General features: G+C 38.4%; 1 protein-coding gene across 1 annotated transcript; it reads right to left on the bottom strand.

The window, feature by feature from the left end:
* Nucleotides 1–918: 918 nt before the first annotated feature.
* Nucleotides 919–26,380, bottom strand: LOC142973004 (uncharacterized). The gene is made up of 49 exons (XM_076114501.1): nt 26,231–26,380; nt 26,029–26,138; nt 25,848–25,952; nt 25,147–25,331; nt 24,495–24,806; nt 22,206–22,413; nt 21,587–21,757; nt 21,152–21,277; nt 20,612–20,911; nt 20,247–20,414; nt 19,636–19,758; nt 19,244–19,555; nt 18,970–19,143; nt 18,702–18,836; nt 18,312–18,617; nt 18,007–18,183; nt 17,586–17,720; nt 17,174–17,497; nt 16,909–17,082; nt 16,668–16,802; nt 16,258–16,581; nt 15,993–16,166; nt 15,752–15,886; nt 15,342–15,665; nt 15,069–15,242; nt 14,828–14,962; nt 14,418–14,741; nt 14,153–14,326; nt 13,912–14,046; nt 13,502–13,825; nt 13,237–13,410; nt 12,996–13,130; nt 12,586–12,909; nt 12,321–12,494; nt 12,080–12,214; nt 11,670–11,993; nt 11,397–11,570; nt 11,156–11,290; nt 10,746–11,069; nt 10,473–10,646; nt 9,954–10,082; nt 8,734–8,889; nt 7,701–7,844; nt 6,555–6,685; nt 5,780–6,325; nt 5,011–5,199; nt 1,803–2,068; nt 1,538–1,717; nt 919–1,452 (listed from the first exon to the last, which is right to left on the bottom strand). Exons 2-49 carry the CDS (start codon nt 26,105–26,107, stop codon nt 1,008–1,010), a joined length of 10,131 nt encoding a protein of 3,376 aa, XP_075970616.1. The 5' UTR covers nt 26,108–26,138; nt 26,231–26,380; the 3' UTR covers nt 919–1,007.

The raw sequence follows: 26,380 nt of genomic DNA, 5'->3' as shown, positions 1-26,380 counted from the left end.
AAGTAGATTATAAGGAGATATATAAAGAATATAGAAGTCGAGCTCCAAATAAAATCGCCTGTAGCCTATAAGGTCAAAACAACAATAAATAAAATAAGACAGGGCAACAATCTACAACATTCGAACTAATATTTAACCGTTAGAAGAAACGCCCAGAACCATTTGTTAACGTTCGGAAATAAACTATATTTCGATTTGAATTTTAAAAGCAAATTTCAAAAGGTCTGTCGCCTTCATTCTTCATTTTATTTCCAAAGGGATGAACAAAAAATATTATGACTATAAAATGACGTAAAGACCTTTTAGCATGAGAATTCACACAAGATTTTGTAATGTACTTTTTTAAAAGATTATTCGCTTGTCTGATATCATCTTAGGGCAAACCATAAAGAGGACAATGCCTTGTACGAGCTAACCAAAGTCGGTGTTAATTGTTTCCTTAAAAGGAAATCAGTTAGATAAATTAATAGAGAGATTTATATGTAGATTAAACTTATTTCTAGCTTAGTTTAGATGTTGCACATGACAGGATGAAACAGTGAATGGCAAAAAGCAATGGAAGTTAATAAAATTCAACTACGCCCGTTGAATGACAATAATCGCCAATACGTATGCTACTACAAGTACTAAATGAATTCGCTCGCCAAATTCATAAGAGATATTTTTAAATAGTGGGAGAGGTTACTTATAGTAAATCTTTCATTCTCAATTAATTTCTGTTGTCAGTAAAAATCACTTTGGTTATACATCATCGTCTCCGAACAGCATTGGTTTTCGTATAATTTATTTGATATTTGATTCTGTTTCAGATCACGTAACCTTTTAGGGGGTTTGACTTCTGTGGAGGTTGTAAAAGTATGGATATTAATTATAATAAGCGCAATGACCCTAATGAGTCATAAGAAATAAAACAACATCTATACACAATGTAAATTTATAAAAATAACTAAAATATATACATGTTAATACTTACGACGTACTAAAATAAAATGTACGTTTTCCTATTCTTACAGTTTATAAATCTCATAGCCAGATTGTGAGCTGACTGTGTCCGTGTTATCCTCCACGTGGATGATTTTTTCGACATTTTCATTGAATGTCACTACAGATTTCCGTCTTGTTCCGCTCTTCTCTCCAAACTCATCGTCGTCAGAGTCCTCAGCATCTTTTAATTTATCAATTGATTGAATAACTATTGGGACATTAGATTCGGGAGCAGAAAAATCAACTATGGACTCCACTGGAGCTTCTCTTCTGGGTGTCAACGGCTCCACAGTGACTTCTTCAATGGGCGCATTCAACATATCTTGAAGTCTTCTCTCACTTCTTTTTAGTTCCTCAATGTTTAGTCTCGGTTTTGGAGTTTCCTGTTTTGCGAGTTGTCCCACTGACCCTCTACTCGATGTCATGCTATTCTCGTCAGTGAATTCGTTGTAGTTGTTTTTTCTTCGCCTGAATATAAATGTATGAATCAGTTTTCATCTACTTATACGGTAAATACAGATAAGCTTCTGTATATAAATAACTGGCATCTTACCATCTTAGGAAGAACCAAACGGCTACGAGCACGATCATTATAAAGAGTAGGATGCTAAGGATTATCGTAGCTACCAGCAAGCCTGTATCACGTTGTGTTATGATTATCTCGTCAGGTAGGTGATCTTCCAACGATACAGTACTTACTACATTGGCGACAGCCGCATTGTTGTTAATGTCACTGGAAAACATAGATTTGTTTAATTACCGTTTGTAATATTAAATAAGTAGGTATATATAACGTTATAGGATAAAGATATTCTTACGCGGCCAGACGGTCGACGCCTACAGGTTCTCTTTGGATTAGTCCATAAACATAAAGTAACAGTGAGGCTCCCGCTGATCCTGTGTCACGCATATTCCTCAAGTTATCGTCGTTGTCATCTAAATTTTCAGATATAACCACTGATCTCAATGTCTTTATTTCATATCCAACAGCTTCGCTTAATTTGGTTAAAACTGTTTTTTCATCATTCAGGAAAGCATTCTGAACTGTAACCACGGCTATGTTACTTAGGTTTAATAGCTTCACCTGTAAGATACACGTAATTTTAGTAAAATTAGTTAATATAAATGGCCTTCAATCATCTGGATGAAACATAAACCACAAGATTTAATACGAAACATACGCACTATGTTTGAAGACAAAATATAATAAGAGGAATAGATGAGCTGTATAATTTACGATACGTTTTAAAAGTTTAAGGTCGAGGTCAACGTCATCGACGGAAGTAAATTACCTGCTTAAAGATTTTTTTATAGTTTTCTTTATATTCTGCAATTGTAATTAAAACAAAACGTCTTTATTGCATGTAGTTGGTTCACTTGCGTGTGTTAACGTGAATAGGATGTTGTCCCATCCGGTACGTTTTGTTGCCCCCGAACAACTTTTCGGCGGCTTCTAACAACATTGATTTGTTACTTGTGTAAATTTATCAGGCTCAATAAATTCAATGCCATCAAAAACATCCTGTAAAAAACCTCAAGTCTCGCAGCGTAAAAAGTGGTGAGATCTATGTAATACCAAGTCGATTAATCTGTTTAGTCTCTACTGAAAGGACCTTCTGTCTTAAGTTATTACATAAGTTATTATCATGCCAATATTAAAAATATTTCACGTTTAAAACAAATAAATCGACCTGGCCATCGCATAATTTGATTATTAGTATGTACCACACTGCACAGCACGACGGGCCAGCAACCGAAATCCTCACTAGGGTCCTTCCGAATATAATAATTGAGATGAGTATCTTAAAGAAATTAATGCTCCTGAAATTTTAATGGCGAATTTGTGTTTTCATGCGATGACCAAGTCGATTTATTTGTTTTAAACGTGAAATATTTTTAATATTGGCATGATAATAACTTATGTAATAACTTAAGACAGAAGGTCCTTTCAGTAGAGACTAAACAGATTAATCGACTTGGTATTACATAGATCTCACCACTTTTTACGCTGCGAGACTTGAGGTTTTTTACAGGATGTTTTTGATGGCATCTCACTTCTTTTTGTAGAGCGAACATAAGTCCAATTTGTATGGAAAGACGGTTATTTTTTTCATAATTCAACATATTTTCCTATTGAAATGTTGTTCAGTTTCATGGGCTAAACACCTTTAAGTTATGCCTCATACAGTAGGTACCTATGTACACCTATTATTTTCTATTATACTACAGTAATAATTAATTCATTAACTGCAAATGTAACCTTGTAATCCTATATAAATGTATAAGATTACAAAGTTATTCTTGCAGTTAATGTATTTAGAAAACTGGACTGAAATTAGAAAATATTGAAATTTTCCCATGATTAAGATACTAAATTCTATTTGTATTCTAAATTTGAAGCTTCTAAGTCTGCTAGAAATGCCTTAGACTTTTGATGATCGGTGAGTCAGTGAGTCAGTGAATCAGTGAGTGACAAAATTCAAAACTTTAACAAGTTGTCATTCTTAAAGTACTGGTTCAAATTGACTGAAATTTTCAATATACCGTGTTCATACAATGACTGATAAGTCGCTAAAAATTCAGGCTTCTTGTTTTATCCACAACGAAATTATAGGGGGTCGAAAATGGCCTGAATTGCTTCGAGAAAAGATGGTACGGCCGTGCCGCTTTTTTTTGCTCGACTTGCGGGGGCACTGCCGTGCCCCCAGATACAAAACGTGGCTGGTTCTAATTTGATACGGATTTGTCTTTTTCTTATGTTTGAAGATAATATTTTATTATATTAACGTTTGAAAATAAGGAGATTACTTCAAGTGATATAAACCTTGAGTTAACAAGGCACGTTTAGTTTTAAAGAAAATCAAATACCGGTAGTACTTGAGCCTACTCAACGCATATAAATAATATTATGACTTGCGGTTTGAAGTGAATTAGGAATTTATAGATTCTATATAATATTATAATCCTCTAAGATTGTTAAAAGAACCAGATCTTGCTTATAGATTTTGTTTAAACGCGTCAAATTTATTAATGTTTCAAAACATATATTTTTTTTAAAACTTCATTTTAATATTATACAGGATTATTTCGTACATCGTATTATTATTACCGTGATTTTACCTTATTTTTTCTGTCCGATAGTTGAAGAGTAATATCGTTGTGTTATTTGTATATGTAGAAACTTTGTTCCGCCACATATTATCATCTCTTTGGTGCGAAGCCTTGAAATTCTGATGAGAATGAGTCACACGTGTAGGTATCGTTTTAACCTTTTCACATGTCACAAGATATTTAATTAGGATTTGAATAAGTTTATTTTTTGAGTTCAGTAAAATGTACAGCTTTTATTAATGTTAACTTAACTAGAATAAAAGCGGGGATACCGGTTTTAGGACGAGGGAGTAATGAATGTTATGTGAAAGAGTTATCTTTTTATTCAATTCTGGGATGCAGAATAGAAATAAAATAACATGTATTTTACTTAATTTGACGACATCTGCTATAATTATCTACGAATAATGAAGTTAAGGCCATTGACCTGTGTGGGTAGAGTCCATCATTTTCCTGATACTGTAGACTCCTTCCAAAGGTTACATAATAATTATAATTTAAAGATGCACAGTTATTTTCGTCGTCAGGTATCATCGTATTTATTTATATAAGCATTTTTTTCACTATTTATTTACTCAATTATTATTAATCAGTCGAGGTTATTGACCGAATAAATTGTGCGAGTTTGTTATACAAAATGTAGCCAGACGCAAAATATAATCGCTTAATTGATGGTTGGCCCGAACGCTTTACAATTGATGGTGTTGATATTAATTTGTATAAGCCAGAACGCAGTGAACTCCCAATTTTATCATTAATAGAGAAATAAATCCATCTAATGAACTGTTGTTGATTTTGATGTTATTTTATTAAGGTTAATATTATTGAATATGTCACGTATAGATACATCAACACACATTATGGAGTATAAGTAACGTAATGAGAATGAATGGTATCCAATATAAAGTTATTTACCAAAATATCTATTGTGCCTGTAAGTCCTTCTCCATTTCGATCGGTGGCTCTCACAGTCAGTCTTTGATTGTCTTGAAGTTGTGCACCAGTCCTTACGTGCACGAAGCCTGTCGTCGGTGCTACGGCTAACACATCGTCCAAACTCGAATACATTAGCGCTGCGTTCTCACCTATGTCTGCATCCGTTGCCTGTATAGTAAATTAATAAGATTAATCTTTTAATTTTATTGCCCCTTTTCTGGGCAAATCTCGGGATGAGATAGCCTTGATTACAAGATGGCCGTGAGCTGCATTGGTCGAGAGTTGGTATTTTCACAAGTTTTAGATTTGTTTCAAAAACTATCGTCTGGTGTTCCAAGATTCCTCACGATGTTTTCCTTTAACGGTTACCAAGTGACAAGATTTTGATGTAAACACTCGACAAACTGTAAATACATTTATCCAAAAATAATTCCAATGAGGAAAGACGGTAAAGTACATATTTGTGACGTTGTGACACTTTACAAAATTAATGAAAGTCAATTTCTTACTTTATTCTGATTTCAGTTATCGTATCACCAAAATGATGTTAACATTTTAGGTATAAAATATCCTTGTCATTAATAACATTGAGTTACTTAGCGGACAATAACTTAGTTGGATAACACACTTAGTTTTATGTTTACAGATAAAACACTTTTTCCGAAGTGAATCACACATTAAACATTCGGTTCTCGAGCTTAATCTTTTAAGGTTGAATCGACGTTAAAATATTGTAACTTGAACATACCTGTAACTCTGCCAATGATCTAGGTAATATTCTTTCTTCAAGTTCACCAACAGGATACCCAACGGCAATCGGTTCGAGTTCTTTTCCGATAAATATTGGAGCATTATCGTTAATATCATTCACTATTAGATTTACAAAACTTCGTCTCGCATTGTACGAAATCGACTCTGTAAGTATCCATCTATTTGAACCGTAGTCGTAGGGACCGAGCCAATCTGTTCTTTGAGATCGTTTTGTGCGTATGTTGTTGTCAGTTGCACAATGCAGTAAGAGTTCAACTTGAACTTGAGAAAGAGCCATAAAGGCTATTGATTCGTGTTCCCTGTCAATGGATCTTGCATGAAGTCCATTTTCGTCAACGTAAAGCCAGTTCTGGTCGAGTGGCCAACGGTTGGTAAGAGAAAACTGGCAGCCCTCGTATTCACCAGTATTCGAAAGGACCAAGTTACTATGAGGCTCCTCTTCATCTCTATCTAATATGATCAGCGGTGGAACGACAGGGTTATCATCACCACATTCTGTCACTGCCTCAACTGTTAGGTGTACCTGCGTAATTACATTAAATGAATTTTATATAACATCAAAATTGATGCAAAAAAAATGTAAAACCAAGTAAAATATACTTGACGATTTTAAAAAGACACGATCTTTGATTTATGGGTTATCTTAAAGTTATAGATTACAAATAAACTTTAACTTATAAATCCCTAGATTCAAGGTAGGTTTTCTACCTACACCGTGCATACATAGATATGTGCAATAGAATTATTCATACCGCAGCCGTGCCTTCTGCTTGTGTAATAACTGTAGTGGCAATAACTCGGAACGTATATACTCCGCTATTGGCTTGAGCAAACAGGAACAATTCACCATCATTGTTTATAGAAATACGAGACTGAAGATGTGCTGCAACAATAAAATATTTGGTAAAATTTGAAGTACACACTTTTATATACTTAGGTGGTTATTTCTTAGTAGGTTTCTCCAGCATATTTAACTAGTTCATAGCTTCTGAAATAACTAAGATATTGTAGAGCTAAGATTACATTAGAATTTACTCTTTACACTAAGATTTCTAGTAGTTTATATAATGAAAAGCAAGGAAGACGAGATTAACTTAAAACTCTTGCCTGCTAAAGAACAACAAATACTTTAGAAGTAAAATTGCTTTTAAAGAATTTTAGGCGCGCGTAAGTATCAACCGCTGTAGGCGTCGTAAATCTACAAGAACAAAATAAAAACACGTAATTACGAAAAAACATTTTTTTTATACAATAACACTTATTGATACTTGTTCATTGAGTAATGCATTTCAGCACAAGAAATGCTGTTTATTTCGTGTTGATATTACTTATTTTTAGCTGTTTATCGCAAATTGCTATTCACCACTGATTTTATCTAACTCCTCGGAAGTGGTAAAGTAAAAACTTGGAAAAAACAATACCAGATATTTAAAATAACATAATAAATAATTAAAATTAGCTACATAGAAGCTGTTTTCGTATAAATGCAGCTTTAGCGAAAAAAAAAGGTAGGTAATTTATTTTGACCTGGTAAATCCAAGAGGAAAATATTTTCACTTAGAGTAATAAATATGTTGTCTTGATTTGAATAACAAGTAGAATTATTACAAACAACTTCTGCTATTTGCCATTCAGACAGTAAAGTTATTCAAATGCAAACCAGATTTCATAAACTTTGATCCTGGTCGCGAGTTATAAAATTATACAAGTAACAAAGCATCAGCCTTTCGTAATAGATATTCAAGTCATCTTTCGTGTCTTTCGAAATTAAATTATTGTTTAGGAAACGAAATGGCTGCAAAATATTCTGTATATTGTAGAAGCGTTGAGATTAAACTTTGCTTACTTTTGCTTAAGTAATTCAGAAATCGCTTTGATATAAAGTTTGAAGTAGTTACCGTTATCTGTTTGGATGGAGTAAGTAAGTTGTTCGCCGTTGTCTGCGGTGGCTTGGACTCGGCCTATGAGACCAGTCTGTGCTACGTTCACGTTGACTACGTATGATGGAGAGCTGAATGTCACCGATGGTAATACAGGAACATCTGTTACAAATTAATACACTGAAAAACTGTGGATGTACGGTATGATATAAGCAATGATTGTTGTTGTATGAAACCTTTTAGAAAGATAGTAAAACATTTGAATTTGACGTGGTATATAGCAATGAAATATTACCTAAGATATGCACCACACACACTTTGGATTTAGTTTATAGATAAATAGAATTTTGGTACACGTTTGATGCTGACGGAACAGAATATATTCATAACTGAAATAGAAGTATAAAATTTAGTGCTTTTCGAATGTGGGAGCGCAACACGCAGCATAGCGATTTTAAACAAAGGAAGCTACAATACAGAAGCACTATAAGAATAATGTTTGAAGAGATAAGAATTTTATTAAGCTCTGAATTTTCCTCAAGGCCTACACAAAAATACGTTACCTACTTGTTTATTCAGTGTAAGTGTGGTGCATTCAAGTATATCTTATCTAGATAACATTTTTATGAGTGACGGGCATGAGTGCTTGTATAAATTTTAGTACAACTCTATCTAATGGTTATGATAAACTGTATTGATATTTTTTATTATAGTGCTAGTAAAATGTATTATTCTCTATCGTCACTTAAGTCAAGCTAAAGGACAATTTGTCTTTATTAATAATTATTTCAATATCATACGTTAAAACAAAAAAGAACAATGCATACGCTCTAAGATTATTTGATACCTCCTACTTTTTAATTATCCGTAAACATTATACCAAATGGCCAACATGTAAAATGTTTGACATCAATAAAAAAAGATTATGTGTCAAAAATGTTGATAAAGAACAGAGCTTAGTTAGGTTAAAGTATTATACAACTACGGCCATTAGTTTGGTAACAGATGTAACAATATTAAAAAAAAAAATATTTGTGACATATTATTATACCTGATTGCACTACATTAAGAAGAAGTATGGCTCTGGCACTGGCTGCATGCAGTTCAAGAATCACCTGAGTGACGTCCTCTGGCAAGGTCAACGACCCAGATGCCTGCACCGTCACCACTCCGTTCGTCACGCGTGCCGTAAACAAGCTTGAGTAAACTAGAAAAAGATCAAATTTGCATTATTTTAAAATAATTTAGTTAGTATAATAAATAATAATGATTTGTATAAAATGTGTATTAGGAATAATTATCACTTGCTTGTGAAGGAAAACATCGTGAAGATACTTGCATGCCTAAAATTTGTTTATTACATTTTATTGAGAGCCAAAGTCCCCAACCCGCACTTGACCAGAGTGGTGGACTCTAGGCCTAACCCTTCCCCATCGTTTGGGAGGAGACCCTTGCCCAGTAGAGGGACAGTAATGGATTAAAAAAAAATATAATCTTCTAACTGGGCAGAGATCTCTTCCCGGAGATAAGGGAGTTAATAATGTAAAATGTATTGATAAATTAAGTACAGCTATTATAGTTTTAATAAGAGCTTTCGATTATTCGCTGGCGCAATTTGAATGTCAAAGGCAAGGTCAAAAATAATTTAAGTAACGGAAAAGGTAAAGATGAAAGATTAACTTATCTAATCAATACGTGTTAATTTAATAGCGTTACCCTTAGTTTTATCTACATACCAATATTTCAATAGTGTATAAATAAAATAGATTATTTATTATCAGTCGTTTGAAAGGAATTTGAAAATCACGTAGCTACCTATACTATAAAATCTGATAAGAAGAAACAAATATTCCAAATAAATTATTTATCTTCCTTAATTTTAAACATCAGAACAGAGGGATGTGTTCTAAGGGATATTTAGAATTAAGTATCAGGTATAACTTCTGCTATAAGATGTAACCGATTAAAGTTATTGTACTTGTAATATATATACATTAGCTATTTATCAACAAAGCGTCCATTCTTTTCAAATATTATATCAATAGAACGTTTAATATAAACCAATTAAAAAGAAGATAGTACTGACAAAAAAAACGATCCAACAACAGCGAAGATTAAACAGAATAAATCTACGAAATAACACTATAACAAACATTTATAATTATAATCTCTTTCGTGCAATTGTTCCTTATGTAATAAATAGATGTACAGTATTTTTTAACAAACAAATAAAATTAATACGGATTACTTATACTTTATCCACACACTTACCTCCGTATAAACCAACATTGACTTCATCAAAGTTATTTATCCTGATTATCTCATGTTGAACAGTACTCTGCTGAATAATTCCATCATAGACTAGTTTTTCAAAAGATACATCTTCTCCTGTCTGCGAATCTGTGGACGTATGACAAATAAATGAACTAAATCTATGTTTAGCTTTTCTTATTTACTAATCTTAATTTAACAACAAACATTAACGAAAACCACAGTCATAACGGTTCAGGCAAAAAATCTGAAAAATAAAATAGCTAATTAGTACATTGTCTCCGTGTGCGGTGTTTTTTGAATGGTATGTTGACTATGATTTGGTTATCCAAAAATATCATTTTTGTAATCTTATCGCAGTAGAATGTCAAGATAAATGCATGAATATAATTCTCTGTTAACAGACATAATCACTAAGATTCTAAACAATCATATTTTCAAAAATTTAAACAAATCGGTTATTTATTTTATGGAACTGAATAGTCTGGCATCCTGGCGTGTTTTGTAGTAGGTACCCACCGTCGGTCAGAGATATCACGATGGTTGCGCGCGCTGTGGTGCTTCCTGGCCGTTGCGCAGCGATGACGAACACTAGCTGATTGTTATTTGCCAGTACAGCGCTCGGGATAGGGCTCGTTTGTCTCAATGTTACGGAATTTCCGGTCACCACCGCTTCGAACCATTGTGCGTGATCTGAAAGACGCATCGAATTATGATCGTTTACAGTTTCTTTATACCCAACACGCATCGTTGCGCTTTCCAAGAGTTGCTAGGACCGCATCTAATACTTACCGCCTTCGAGCACGAACTCAACAGTCTGATCGTATCCCTCTGTGAGGCTGATCGGAGTGGCAAAGTTGAGACCTGTCGAAGCCGTGTAGGATCCCGTATAGAATGCTGAACCGAATACAAGCTGTGGCGGCGAGGGTTGGTCGTCTTCTACGATTGCTTGCAACAGTATAGTGGCGTGCGCGGGGAGGGCTTGTGGTGCTATCGCCCTTATCTGCAGCACTATCATGCGGTTGGCCGGTATCATCTGGTCTGGGATGGGCGTTCGTAGTGAAATCCTGACGACGCCGGATCCGAGTTGTGAGAATGCAAAGTAGCTGGCGAGATCTGCAACACGGTCAGGGTGAATTATGGACACTGGCCAGCGGTGTTATGTTACCTCAATAGATGGGCAGCGGCTTCAGATACAGTACCTCCGTGCAAGCTAAATGCAACGTCCTGCGAGTACCCTTCGATGAGAGTTATTTGGCTCAAGGTCAATTCGGTGTCTCGCACGGAGCCTTCGTAAGTGATTTGATCGAACCCGAGGATCAAACCATCCGTGACATCTGAAAACAAGGACCAACATTGAAACGCCACGTCATTACGCTTTTGCTCGGTGAGAAGGGAAGAGACCAGACAGTCTGGCATTCCGGCGTGTTTTGTAGTACCCACCGTCGGTCAGAGATATCACGATGGTTGCGCGCGCTGTGGTGCTTCCTGGCCGTTGCGCAGCGATGACGAACACTAGCTGATTGTTATTTGCCAGTACAGCGCTCGGGATAGGGCTCGTTTGTCTCAATGTTATGGAATTTCCGGTCACCACCGCTTCGAACCATTGTGCGTGATCTGAAAGACGCATCGAATTACGATCGTTTACAGTTTCTTTATACCCAAAACGCATCGTTGCGCTTTCCAAGAGTTGCTAGGACCGCATCTAATACTTACCACCTTCGAGCACGAACTCAACAGTCTGATCGTATCCCTCTGAGAGGCTGATCGGAGTGGCAAAGTTGAGACCTGTCGAAGCCGTGTAGGATCCCGTATAGAATGCTGAACCGAATACAAGCTGTGGCGGCGAGGGTTGGTCGTCTTCTACGATTGCTTGCAACAGTATAGTGGCGTGCGCGGGGAGGGCTTGTGGCGCTATCGCCCTTATCTGCAGCACTATCATGCGGTTGGCCGGTATCATCTGGTCTGGGATGGGCGTTCGTAGCGAAATCCTGACGACGCCGGATCCGAGTTGTGAGAATGCAAAGTAGCTGGCGAGATCTGCAACACGGTCAGGGTGAATTATGGACACTGGCCAGCGGTGTTATGTTACCGGAATAGATGGTCAGCCGCTTCAGATACAGTACCTCCGTGCAAGCTAAATGCAACGTCCTGCGAGTACCCTTCGATGAGAGTTATTTGGCTCAAGGTCACTTCGTTGTCTCGCACGGAGCCTTCGTAAGTGATTTGATCGAACCCGAGGATCGAACCCTCCGTGACCTCTGAAAACAAGAACCGAAATTGAAAAGCCTCGTCATTACGCTTTTGCTCGGTGAGAAGGGAAGAGACCAGACAGTCTAGCATTCCGGCGTGTTTTGTAGTACCCACCGTCGGTCAGAGATATCACGATGGTTGCGCGCGCTGTGGTGCTTCCTGGCCGTTGCGCAGCGATGACGAACACTAGCTGATTGTTATTTGCCAGTACAGCGCTCGGGATAGGGCTCGTTTGTCTCAATGTTACGGAATTTCCGGTCACCACCGCTTCGAACCATTGTGCGTGATCTGAAAGATGCATCGGTTTATGACCGTTTACGATTTATATGTATATCACAAAACGCATCCAAGAATTACAAGGACCGCATCTAATACTTACCACCTTCGAGCACGAACTCAACAGTCTGATCGTATCCCTCTGAGAGGCTGATCGGAGTGGCAAAGTTGAGACCTGTCGAAGCCGTGTAGGATCCCGTATAGAATGCTGAACCGAATACAAGCTGTGGCGGCGAGGGTTGGTCGTCTTCTACGATTGCTTGCAACAGTATAGTGGCGTGCGCGGGGAGGGCTTGTGGAGCTATCGCCCTTATCTGCAGCACTATCATGCGGTTGGCCGGTATCATCTGGTCTGGGATGGGCGTTCGTAGTGAAATCCTGACGACGCCGGATCCGAGTTGTGAGAATGCAAAGTAGCTGGCGAGATCTGCAACACGGTCAGGGTGAATTATGGACACTGGCCAGCGGTGTTATGTTACCGCAATAGATGGTCAGCCGCTTCAGATACAGTACCTCCGTGCAAGCTAAATGCAACGTCCTGCGAGTACCCTTCGATGAGAGTTATTTGGCTCAAGGTCACTTCGTTGTCTCGCACGGAGCCTTCGTAAGTGATTTGATCGAACCCGAGGATCGAACCCTCCGTGACCTCTGAAAACAAGAACCGAAATTGAAAAGCCTCGTCATTACGCTTTTGCTCGGTGAGAAGGGAAGAGACCAGACAGTCTAGCATTCCGGCGTGTTTTGTAGTACCCACCGTCGGTCAGAGATATCACGATGGTTGCGCGCGCTGTGGTGCTTCCTGGCCGTTGCGCAGCGATGACGAACACTAGCTGATTGTTATTTGCCAGTACAGCGCTCGGGATAGGGCTCGTTTGTCTCAATGTTACGGAATTTCCGGTCACCACCGCTTCGAACCATTGTGCGTGATCTGAAAGATGCATCGGTTTATGACCGTTTACGATTTATATGTATATCACAAAACGCATCCAAGAATTACAAGGACCGCATCTAATACTTACCACCTTCGAGCACGAACTCAACAGTCTGATCGTATCCCTCTGAGAGGCTGATCGGAGTGGCAAAGTTGAGACCTGTCGAAGCCGTGTAGGATCCCGTATAGAATGCTGAACCGAATACAAGCTGTGGCGGCGAGGGTTGGTCGTCTTCTACGATTGCTTGCAACAGTATAGTGGCGTGCGCGGGGAGGGCTTGTGGAGCTATCGCCCTTATCTGCAGCACTATCATGCGGTTGGCCGGTATCATCTGGTCTGGGATGGGCGTTCGTAGTGAAATCCTGACGACGCCGGATCCGAGTTGTGAGAATGCAAAGTAGCTGGCGAGATCTGCAACACGGTCAAGGTGAATTATGGACACTGGCCAGCGGTGTTATGTTACCTCAATAGATGGGCAGCGGCTTCAGATACAGTACCTCCGTGCAAGCTAAATGCAACGTCCTGCGAGTACCCTTCGATGAGAGTTATTTGGCTCAAGGTCACTTCGTTGTCTCGCACGGAGCCTTCGTAAGTGATTTGATCGAACCCGAGGATCGAACCCTCCGTGACCTCTGAAAACAAGAACCGAAATTGAAAAGCCTCGTCATTACGCTTTTGCTCGGTGAGAAGGGAAGAGACCAGACAGTCTGGCATCCCGGCGTGTTTTGTAGTACCCACCGTCGGTCAGAGATATCACGATGGTTGCGCGCGCTGTGGTGCTTCCTGGCCGTTGCGCAGCGATGACGAACACTAGCTGATTGTTATTTGCCAGTACAGCGCTCGGGATAGGGCTCGTTTGTCTCAATGTTACGGAATTTCCGGTCACCACCGCTTCGAACCATTGTGCGTGATCTGAAAGATGCATCGGTTTATGACCGTTTACGATTTATATGTATATCACAAAACGCATCCAAGAATTACAAGGACCGCATCTAATACTTACCACCTTCGAGCACGAACTCAACAGTCTGATCGTATCCCTCTGAGAGGCTGATCGGAGTGGCAAAGTTGAGACCTGTCGAAGCCGTGTAGGATCCCGTATAGAATGCTGAACCGAATACAAGCTGTGGCGGCGAGGGTTGGTCGTCTTCTACGATTGCTTGCAACAGTATAGTGGCGTGCGCGGGGAGGGCTTGTGGCGCTATCGCCCTTATCTGCAGCACTATCATGCGGTTGGCCGGTATCATCTGGTCTGGGATGGGCGTTCGTAGTGAAATCCTGACGACGCCGGATCCGAGTTGTGAGAATGCAAAGTAGCTGGCGAGATCTGCAACACGGTCAGGGTGAATTATGGACACTGGCCAGCGGTGTTATGTTACCTCAATAGATGGGCAGCGGCTTCAGATACAGTACCTCCGTGCAAGCTAAATGCAACGTCCTGCGAGTACCCTTCGATGAGAGTTATTTGGCTCAAGGTCACTTCGTTGTCTCGCACGGAGCCTTCGTAAGTGATTTGATCGAACCCGAGGATCGAACCCTCCGTGACCTCTGAAAACAAGAACCGAAATTGAAAAGCCTCGTCATTACGCTTTTGCTCGGTGAGAAGGGAAGAGACCAGACAGTCTAGCATTCCGGCGTGTTTTGTAGTACCCACCGTCGGTCAGAGATATCACGATGGTTGCGCGCGCTGTGGTGCTTCCTGGCCGTTGCGCAGCGATGACGAACACTAGCTGATTGTTATTTGCCAGTACAGCGCTCGGGATAGGGCTCGTTTGTCTCAATGTTACGGAATTTCCGGTCACCACCGCTTCGAACCATTGTGCGTGATCTGAAAGACGCAACGAATTACGATCGTTTACAGTTTCTTTATACCCAACACGCATCGTTGCGCTTTCCAAGAGTTGCTAGGACCGCATCTAATACTTACCACCTTCGAGCACGAACTCAACAGTCTGATCGTATCCCTCTGAGAGGCTGATCGGAGTGGCAAAGTTGAGACCTGTCGAAGCCGTGTAGGATCCCGTATAGAATGCTGAACCGAATACAAGCTGTGGCGGCGAGGGTTGGTCGTCTTCTACGATTGCTTGCAACAGTATAGTGGCGTGCGCGGGGAGGGCTTGTGGAGCTATCGCCCTTATCTGCAGCACTATCATGCGGTTGGCCGGTATCATCTGGTCTGGGATGGGCGTTCGTAGTGAAATCCTGACGACGCCGGATCCGAGTTGTGAGAATGCAAAGTAGCTGGCGAGATCTGCAACACGGTCAAGGTGAATTATGGACACTGGCCAGCGGTGTTATGTTACCTCAATAGATGGGCAGCGGCTTCAGATACAGTACCTCCGTGCAAGCTAAATGCAACGTCCTGCGAGTACCCTTCGATGAGAGTTATTTGGCTCAAGGTCACTTCGTTGTCTCGCACGGAGCCTTCGTAAGTGATTTGATCGAACCCGAGGATCGAACCCTCCGTGACCTCTGAAAACAAGAACCGAAATTGAAAAGCCTCGTCATTACGCTTTTGCTCGGTGAGAAGGGAAGAGACCAGACAGTCTAGCATTCCGGCGTGTTTTGTAGTACCCACCGTCGGTCAGAGATATCACGATGGTTGCGCGCGCTGTGGTGCTTCCTGGCCGTTGCGCAGCGATGACGAACACTAGCTGATTGTTATTTGCCAGTACAGCGCTCGGGATAGGGCTCGTTTGTCTCAATGTTACGGAATTTCCGGTCACCACCGCTTCGAACCATTGTGCGTGATCTGAAAGATGCATCGGTTTATGACCGTTTACGATTTATATGTATATCACAAAACGCATCCAAGAATTACAAGGACCGCATCTAATACTTACCACCTTCGAGCACGAACTCAACAGTCTGATCGTATCCCTCTGTGAGGCTGATCGGAGTGGCAAAGTTGAGACCTGTCGAAGCCGTGTAGGATCCCGTATAGAATGCTGAACCGAATACAAGCTGTGGCGGCGAGGGTTGGTCGTCTTCTACGATTGCTTGCAACAGTATAGTGGCGTGCGCGGGGAGGGCTTGTGGTGCTATCGCCCTTATCTGCAGCACTATCATGCGGTTTGCCGGTATCATCTGGTCTGGGATGGGCGTTCGTAGCGAAATCCTGACGACGCCGGATCCGAGTTGTGAGAATGCAAAGTAGCTGGCGAGATCTGCAACACGGTCAGGGTGAATTATGGACACTGGCCAGCGGTGTTATGTTACCTCAATAGATGGGCAGCGGCTTCAGATACAGTACCTCCGTGCAAGCTAAATGCAACGTCCTGCGAGTACCCTTCGATGAGAGTTATTTGGCTCAAGGTCACTTCGTTGTCTCGCACGGAGCCTTCGTAAGTGATTTGATCGAACCCGAGGATCGAACCCTCCGTGACCTCTGAAAACAAGAACCGAAATTGAAAAGCCTCGTCATTACGCTTTTGCTCGGTGAGAAGGGAAGAGACCAGACAGTCTGGCATCCCGGCGTGTTTTGTAGTACCCACCGTCGGTCAGAGATATCACGATGGTTGCGCGCGCTGTGGTGCTTCCTGGCCGTTGCGCAGCGATGACGAACACTAGCTGATTGTTATTTGCCAGTACAGCGCTCGGGATAGGGCTCGTTTGTCTCAATGTTACGGAATTTCCGGTCACCACCGCTTCGAACCATTGTGCGTGATCTGAAAGATGCATCGGTTTATGACCGTTTACGATTTATATGTATATCACAAAACGCATCCAAGAATTACAAGGACCGCATCTAATACTTACCACCTTCGAGCACGAACTCAACAGTCTGATCGTATCCCTCTGAGAGGCTGATCGGAGTGGCAAAGTTGAGACCTGTCGAAGCCGTGTAGGATCCCGTATAGAATGCTGAACCGAATACAAGCTGTGGCGGCGAGGGTTGGTCGTCTTCTACGATTGCTTGCAACAGTATAGTGGCGTGCGCGGGGAGGGCTTGTGGCGCTATCGCCCTTATCTGCAGCACTATCATGCGGTTGGCCGGTATCATCTGGTCTGGGATGGGCGTTCGTAGTGAAATCCTGACGACGCCGGATCCGAGTTGTGAGAATGCAAAGTAGCTGGCGAGATCTGCAACACGGTCAGGGTGAAAATCGTCAGGGTTAATAAATTGTGCGTTTGTATAATAGGCCTATCATATTAAGAACAAAATAGTTACCTCCGTGTATACTGAATTCAACGTCTTCCCCATAATTTTCTATTAGCGTAATTTGGTCCATTGTTATTTCATTTTCTCGTATTGATCCAATGTAAGACATTTGGTCAAATCCAAGAATGACACTTCCTGCGCTTTCTGGAAAAAAATGTTGGTGTTGTTTAAGCACTACCCTGAATATTTTTTTTACATAATTCACATTTTAAACCGTTTAGTGGTAGCTAGCCAAGAGAGCCTGGCGATAAGTAATCGCTTGTGATAGGCATGTCATATTGTTTGACTGTATAGAAGAGGACATAAAAATGTGTTATTTAAAATTAAGCACTCTCTCTTCGTCTTGAATCAATATTGGAGCGTATGTTGGCAAATTCACTACGTGCAAGTAGAATATCGAATGCTTATTGGCATTTTACTCTTTACAAACCTCTTTTAATGTGAATGAAAATCGCAGCACGAGTAGTGATTGCGCCTGGTTTACTAGCAGCAATAGTAAGTAATATATGGTTTTGATTTTGTAACACTTCACTTGGTATTGGTCCCGCAGAAGTTATAGTTAGCGTATTGCTAGATGTCGGCACTATCGAAAATAGCTGAGCATTTTCTGAAATATAATTTTCTCTATTACCATTTAGACTAAAATGCTGTAAAAAGCAAGATAGACCAAACACAAAACCAAAGCATTTAGATACGTAGTATATTATATTTGAATAAAATTAAAATGAAAATTACCTCCTTCTAAAGCAAAAATAACAGTTTCATCGTAGCCATACTCCAAAGATATTACATCAACTGACAACGTGGCTGTTTCTTCTTCGTAAACTCCTTGATAATAAGGGGAGTTAAACGTCATAGGTTGAGATTCTGATCTTATAATATCAACAACAATACTTGTCCAGGCAGATATAGCTCTCTCTCTTCTTGCTTCTATCTCTAACACTATGAATGAGCTCCTAATTTCATTAATCGGCAGTGGAGTACCGAGGGTCAAAGAGACCACGTTACCGTTGCTCGTTATTCTGAAGTAATCTGAATATTCTGAAATTGATGATGAATTGTTTAACAAACGTTACAATTTTAATTTTATATTTCAGATTAGGTTTTTAGATTTTGCAAATTTACCTCCAAACAACAAAAATTCGGTATCTGGCCGATAACCTGAAGTAAGAATAATATTGCCCGCCCTTAGGTTATTGTTCTCTACTTCTGCTATATAAGTGTACTCTTCAAATATCATTTCTTGATAATCTGTTAGATCTGTAATAAAAAGTATATAATAAGTGATTGAAAATTATCAAAGAATGAAAAGGGTACGGGTACGGTTTGGCCACCGTAGAATAGGCTCCTTAAAAATATGCCTAGATAATAAATTCTTGGCCGTGACACTTACCTGACGGAAATCTGATTACAATGGCCGCATTAGCTCCTACTGTCAATGGTTTGTTTGCTATGATGTTTAGTACAAACACTTTTTCAGTGAAAATAATATCTTCTGGGATAGTGGACCTTAGAGATACTCTCACATTGTTTCCTGTGGCGGATATTTGAAAATATTGCGCGAGTTCTAAAAAAAGAAAAGAAAGAATAATAAATTATACAACATAATATGCAGAGTAATATGTTATGTATAAATTGTATACGCCAATGCTTAAATCAATTCTTACCTCCCTGAAGTTCAAACGCTACGTCGTTTCCAAAGCCTTGTGCCAAATTGATAGTGTCTACCTCGAGGTCCGAAGTACCACGGTATGTGCCGTAGTAAATATTACGAGTGAACACAGGTGTCGTCAAATCTTCCTTTATTACATACACCAGTACAGTTGTAGTGGTCGTTACGGCGTTTAGTCCAGATGCTTCGACGGTCAAGATTAAGTGATCGTTTTCTCGTATAATGTTGTCGGGGATCGGTGCCAAGGTGCTTAAAGTTATTATTACCTGGTTTCGCTCAGACATAATATCAAAGTAGGTCGCATGCTCTGAAAATGTTCATTGGAAATATATTCTTCCGCTACAGTTACAAAAAAAGCTATTATATAATTATTTTTTAGTAACTTACCACCTCGAAGAGTAAATACAACGTTTTCATCATAGCCCGTGTTCAGTGCAAGAGGTTCAACAGATAAAACATTATCCTGTAAAGACGCTCTATAAGTAGATTCTTCAAAACCCAGTTGCCTAGCTGTAAATGGGTAATGGAAGAAAACAATAAAGGAAAAGCTTTGTCATAGTTCTGTTGTTAGAACAGAGAAAAATAGGCAAAAAAATGTCAAGACAAGGATGAAAATAAAAGAAAAGAAATAAACTAGAAGAAAAGTTTTATGAAAGTGATACTTACTTACCAAAACTTACCATAAAACAGTTACGTGAGTTTAATAATAATATTGTTTTTTTTGACTGAGGTTTTCGTTATTGTATGCTTAAATATATCTAATCTAGTTAACAACTAATTGTACACACAAGGAAATGTTTTGCGGGAAACATCGTCATAATTGAACGTAGATAGTAATTTTTACATTTACATTTAAAACTGTTATTTACCTTACCGATGAATAGATAATAATTTATAACGCCTTTAGGGAATTCAATTAGTTTCGATGCTCCTTAGCATTTTACAGAGTATTACAACAAGGTGACTTAGCCTAAGTAATTGTATTCATGTATGCTTACCTTCAGGCAGGGTGATGAGTATGGCGGCGCTAGCTCCCACAGTTCTTGGCTTAGTAGCTTGTAAAGCTAGAAGAATGCGTTGCTGGCTAAATATTGTAGGCGGAATACCAGTCGTCGTCAATGTCACTACAGGTCCCTCTTGACGAATTGTGAACAGATTCGAGTTATCTACAAAATGTATTCATGTATAATGTATAAGCACGCACTTGCTTCATTGTTTTCGAATATCAAGCTTTTTATTTTGCCCGCGCATGTCAGAATACTTTGAATACCTTTCAGTGATATAGAAAAACAGTACACAATTTTACCCTTCCAATAAAACGGCGGGCAACAAGACAGTAACGCATCTAAATAAATCAATTTACCTCCTTCCAAAGACAATCCGACGGTTTCGTCATAACCCTGATCGAATACAATTTGCTCAAGGGTCAACCCGGCCTCGGTATTATACGAGCCTGTGTACATAGGCTTGTTGAACACCGGCGTCACGTTGTCATCCTTTATTATCTCCAACGTGAGTATAGTCCGCGCACTATTAACCTCCGTAGATGCCACTACTTCGAGTGAGATCACATTATTTTGGTCAATAATACTTTCAGTCAACGGCCCCATCGACAATGTGATAATATTCCCTTGAATATTTGCAGTGAAGTACGTGGCGTAGTCTGAAACGTTTCGAAGTAATGATCATACCATAACATGGATCTAGTTCGATTCTATGTTATGGTAATTTCAACTAGCTTGTGACTATAATATTACCTTTTTAAAGCAGTTGCTATTTTTAACAGCTATTGAAGGTTTAATTTGATTGGCACAGTCAATTAAAAATATAATATGATATGGTTACTAATACTCGTTTTTAAGGGAACATGTATTAAGTATTTAGAAAATGTTTGTAAACATACCGCTTAAAACTTCCACCGAAACAGTTTGTCCATCGTATCCTTTCATTAAGGTCAGTTGCGGGGCGCGTAGGATATTGTTTTCGATTGTTCCTCCATAATGAGCCCTTTCGAATTCCAGTGGTTCAGCTGAAAAAATGTGGTTGGTGTTTTGCAGTAATCAATTTAGAGTATAATCAAAGTGAATGTTTATAATAGAAAGATAAAAAAATACTGTTTCACTCTTTGTTAAAGGAAAACGCGAACGTTTTAATTGAACAAATAAGGCAGTTGTTTATAATTTAACAAGATTTTTAAAATATTTATTATTGTGCATCTCTTACTGGTGACTATAATAAATTGATCTGATATACTCCATAAAAAATAATAATAGAAAAGAAACAATTATTTATGTTGTAATAAAACATACGAAAAAAAATAATTTGTAAGTTTACTTACTTTCAGGTAGTTGTACGACAATAGTCGCCGAGGCGCCGCTTGTGTATTCCCTGTTGGCACTCAATGCTAGGAAAATCTGTTTTTCTCTCAGAGCAGTTGCTGACAGCGGGGTTACGACTCTTACTGATACTTGATTTTCGTTTGTGATCAGTTCAAAATTGTCAGCGAATTCTGTGAAATAAAATGTTCAAAGAAATTTCTCTAAGGACAAATTGCTGAAACGTCGTATGCTAGGGATAATTGCCGTTATTGTGTTGTAGACATTTATATCTAGTACAGCTGGTATTTGTTGTTGTAAACTGGAGTAAAATATCATTATGACGTAACGGCTAGTAAGTCACAGAACATGATGCATTTTATTATAAACGTCTCGGGAGGAGAAACGAAAAGACTTCGTAATATTTAGGAAGCAAATGGGAACAAAATAGACGTCTACTAAGAAGACATTTGTAACTCAAATAGCTAGATAAGTATATTAGGATCGCAGGTTGTTTCTAATATGAAATATTTGATTTATGTTGACCTACATTGGATAAGTTAGCGCTATGTAATAATTATTTCTGTAAACGTCCATCAAAATAACCTAAGTTGTTCGTAACTTTGTCTTTATGATTCTCACCTCCTTCCAAACTATATCTCACAAGTTGGTCAAAACCACTTTGTAAAGAGATTGGTTCAGACTGGAGAAGCTGATTGCCATCAATGTAGTTGGCAAGATAAAACGCTTGAGTGAACACTGGCTCATCGGGTAGCACGAATCCTGTGTCTCCAGTGAAAGTGACTGTAGCTGTTGTAGAAAGGGGAGGGTCGTTTGTTCGGTCAACGTCCTGCAAGCATTTATAAATTTATTTTTTATAAATTACTAGCTGACCCGCGCAACTTCGCTTGCGTCATATAAAAGAGAATGGGTCAGAATTTTCCATATTTTTGTAACACTTTTTACTGTTACCTACTCTGCTCCTATTGGTCGTAGCGTGATGATATATAATATGCTTTTTTTTTCACGAAAAATATTCTCAAAATTATTTATATCTCTTAGTATAACGAAGTCGCGCTAAGGTATATCCGCCATTAAAACAGTTGCCATGGCAACGGAATTTTGTTAATTCAATGTCATTATAATATTGATTTTTCGCGACTTCGTTGAATTTTCTGAATTTTCCCGGGAAATGCGTCATTTTCCCGGGGTAAAAAGTAGCCTATGTCCTTTCTCGGGTATCAAAATATCTCCATACCAAATTTCATGCAAATTGGTTCAGTAGTTTAGACGTGATTGAGTAGCAGACAGACAGACAGACAGACAGACAGACAGACAGAGCTACTTTCGCATTTATAATATTAGTATGGATTGTATCTATTTTACTTCATTAAAATTGAACCACAATCACACACACTGTGAGGCAGTGTGAGGAGCTTGACTGTGTATAGATAAGGCTTACATACTAATATTCTCAATAGTTCATTTTAAGAAGCATTCAGTAAAATGCGCCTGATTGATCACTTCGCACAAGTGAACTTAGTCTCAGACAAAATGTATCAAAAAATGACTTTCAATTTGAAAATAAATACAACAATAAAATAAGCAATCATTTCTCGTAACATATCTTCAAGATTACAAACATATAAATTGTATTGTAAAAGTATCAGATAAATTCTTTATGAACATTTCACTGAAAAAAAAATGGTGACGGGTAAATTTTGTATTATTTTTCATGAAACTACTTTTGTTATGAGTACGTGTTACAATTCATAAACACTAACAATTTGATAATATTCTAATTCAAAAGAGTATGTACTATCGAACAAACTGAATCATGACCCACCATGTGCTCATTTTCTAAAACACGTCTATATACGCGTAGGTCGAAATTGGCTTGAACCTACGTTTCCTTGGTGATCAATTTGTTATCTGTCATTATTGCGACAAATCTTTGTGCGTCAATACAATAATGCTTTGCTACCGTTTTCAACAGGCTCCGTGGCGTAGTGGGTTGATGTTACGACTGGGACGCGTCAGGAGTGGGTTCGATACCCACTCAGGACATGGTTTATTCGGACTTTGTAGGAAATAATGTCATTGTAACTACAAAAATTAAAATAATATAGGGTAACCAGCATAGTTATTACCCGGTTAAGGAATTGATACACAATTTTGGTCAATAGTATCTTTACCTATTTAGTAAAACATTGACTTAAACTCTGTTATAAACGCAACTTAAATATTCTTTCTAAAAGAACATCAGTCGTTTGTTTCAATAACTTTATACTAATTCAATATAAAACACTTAAATACAAGGAATACTAGTGAATACTGTTAATTCAAATGTGTTATCCTTAACAAATATTGCAACAAACTTATTTTTCTTTTCGAATTACACACCTGTCGCACAAACGTCGGACATGAGTTCTATAAATTAAAAGTGTTACCAATATTCTAAAAGTGACATATATCGCAATTAATTTGAACTGGTTACTTTAGAAATTAAAATAAACGTATTATTCCTTAACATTGGCAATCACTGTATGATGGGCTAAATGGCTAATGACTATAGTGGTTACCCTAATCGTTACACAGATTTCTAAATGACGTGCTATTTGATATTTGTCATATTTGACACAAATAGGTTTTTTCGTAGTGAAAAGAGTTTATACCTACTATTTACATTCTAGATTCAAATTAAGAGTGATTCATCGAAAACGTATCTACGTACTGTAATAACAAAGGTTAAAATTGTCTGTAGTCGTAATACATCAGAACACAGTCGTATGCATGTTTAAAATGTCCTAAGTGCAACTTTGACGATAAAGATGAAATTCTTAGTGTTTTGACGGTGTCAAGCGAATTGTCGGCAAAATGGGTCATGATTCAGTTGGTTCGATAGTACTTGAAAGTGCCGATACTACTTACCGTAGCTGTTATTTGTAAAGTTATTGGTTGTGGCAGGGATCTTATGAAAGTTGAAGTTCTCAAAACAGCTATGAACTGTTTAGGTGTAGTAGAAGCATCAGCATCATATGAAATTCTAAAATATGGATTTTCTTCAATCGTGAAATCGATTCTTTCTGTTGTAAGGTCGATATCTCTGACAAGCAAGCCTCCGAAGCATTCAGTTATTAAACTCCCTGGAGGTAATGGCGCTGCGATAGTGTAAACAAACTCGTTGGATGGCAGGAACTGTGGTGCATTATTGTTCGTATCTACCACATCTATCAAGAACAGCTGAAAACATCATATAATTTTATGAGAAACCCGATAACGTCAAATTATTATCTCTCAAATAGCTTATATGTTATAAAGCTCGGGAATTACCCCGTTATATTGAATATGGCTTAAAAATATACATATATACAAAAATATATATAGGTATACTGAAGAATACGTGAAATAATGAATTCAATAAAAATATGAATCGAGAGACGTTGATGAAAAATGAACAAACAAATAGCAAATGACTTGAACCTTGAAACTACGATTTACTAGGCCAAACGAGGAAGCAAGCGAAAAAAGCAAATAAGTAATACTAATTTATTTATGAGTATAGTCTCAAAATAATATTTACCAAGGGTGTTATCGATCCTGAGGTGCATCTGAACCGAACAGTAACGGCTATTTGTTCGGATGTTTCATTCTCTTCGTAGTTTTCAAATGCATCATTTGTTGAAATCACTAATTGAGAATCAGTGAGAGTGATTGTCAGATACGGCCCAGAATTAAAACCCTCTCCGTATATAATATCATCGATATCTGAAATACAATACAACAAATATATTTAGGTGTCACTTTGAAGAACACACACAAATCTCGTACAAGTTGATATTGTTTCTATATTGTACGACTGTTGGCCTTAAAACTTTAGTTGTAATGAATAATCATGTCAATAAAATACCACTTCGGTACGTAATACCAAAGTTAGTACATTATATTTGACACGGCACATACATTGTATAATGTATTAGATGTAGAGTCTACGTGTGAAAATTAATAAATACTACGAAGCGCCTACAAAGTGAAATTCTACACCAACAATAACGAGTTTGCTAAACTTTTGAAAGGCACCCCAACTTCATTACTCAATATATTCGTCGAAGTTACTAAGCCTGAGATCCAAATAACAAAAAAAAAATACAGTCAGGTGTTACAGAATATCCACAAACAATTTATTATAACATATTAGACCATTATCTTTAGATTTTAGTAAATTATTTAATTGTACAAGTTTAGTTTCAATGTTTAGTTTGTAGCTAATTTACGAATACTTACCAGCTATATCTCTGACATTTCTCACTAAAATGTTGCCTCTAAATGTATCGTACACGTTGACGTTCACGGGTAACAACCAGTTGTTAACATCTTCCATCCAACATCCTAGAATATAATTTTCACAATGAAAGATAACAATCTGCTAACAGGTTGTCCAAAGAAAATCGCAAATAGAACTTACCATCGCTGCTGCAGAGACTCGTTATAAAAATTAATAAAAATAGAATTTTCTTTTTTCCGACCATCATGTCGCCCATCATGAATGTGTTAAGCCCTCATGTACTGGCATGCCTAAAATGTTATTACTAGTTACTATCACATTGACACTTTCTTTTTATGAACATGGTTCTAAATCAAGGCACTAAATTTTGTATGAAGCTTACCGATTGTTCTCAGAATAAATTGTACACAACACAAGTTTCTTTTATTACACCAGGCGATTTATCCGTAAAAGGTGAACTTTCAAAATGACTTGTTAAGAACGATAACATCCGGTTCGTATATAATATCAACACGTAAACGACGTCAGATTG

Source organism: Anticarsia gemmatalis, chromosome 5 (assembly GCF_050436995.1).
Source record: "Anticarsia gemmatalis isolate Benzon Research Colony breed Stoneville strain chromosome 5, ilAntGemm2 primary, whole genome shotgun sequence".
Classification (NCBI taxonomy): Eukaryota; Metazoa; Arthropoda; class Insecta; order Lepidoptera; family Erebidae; genus Anticarsia; species Anticarsia gemmatalis.
Note: the sequence above shows the minus strand (reverse complement) of the source record. Positions and strands in the feature narration are given on the sequence as shown.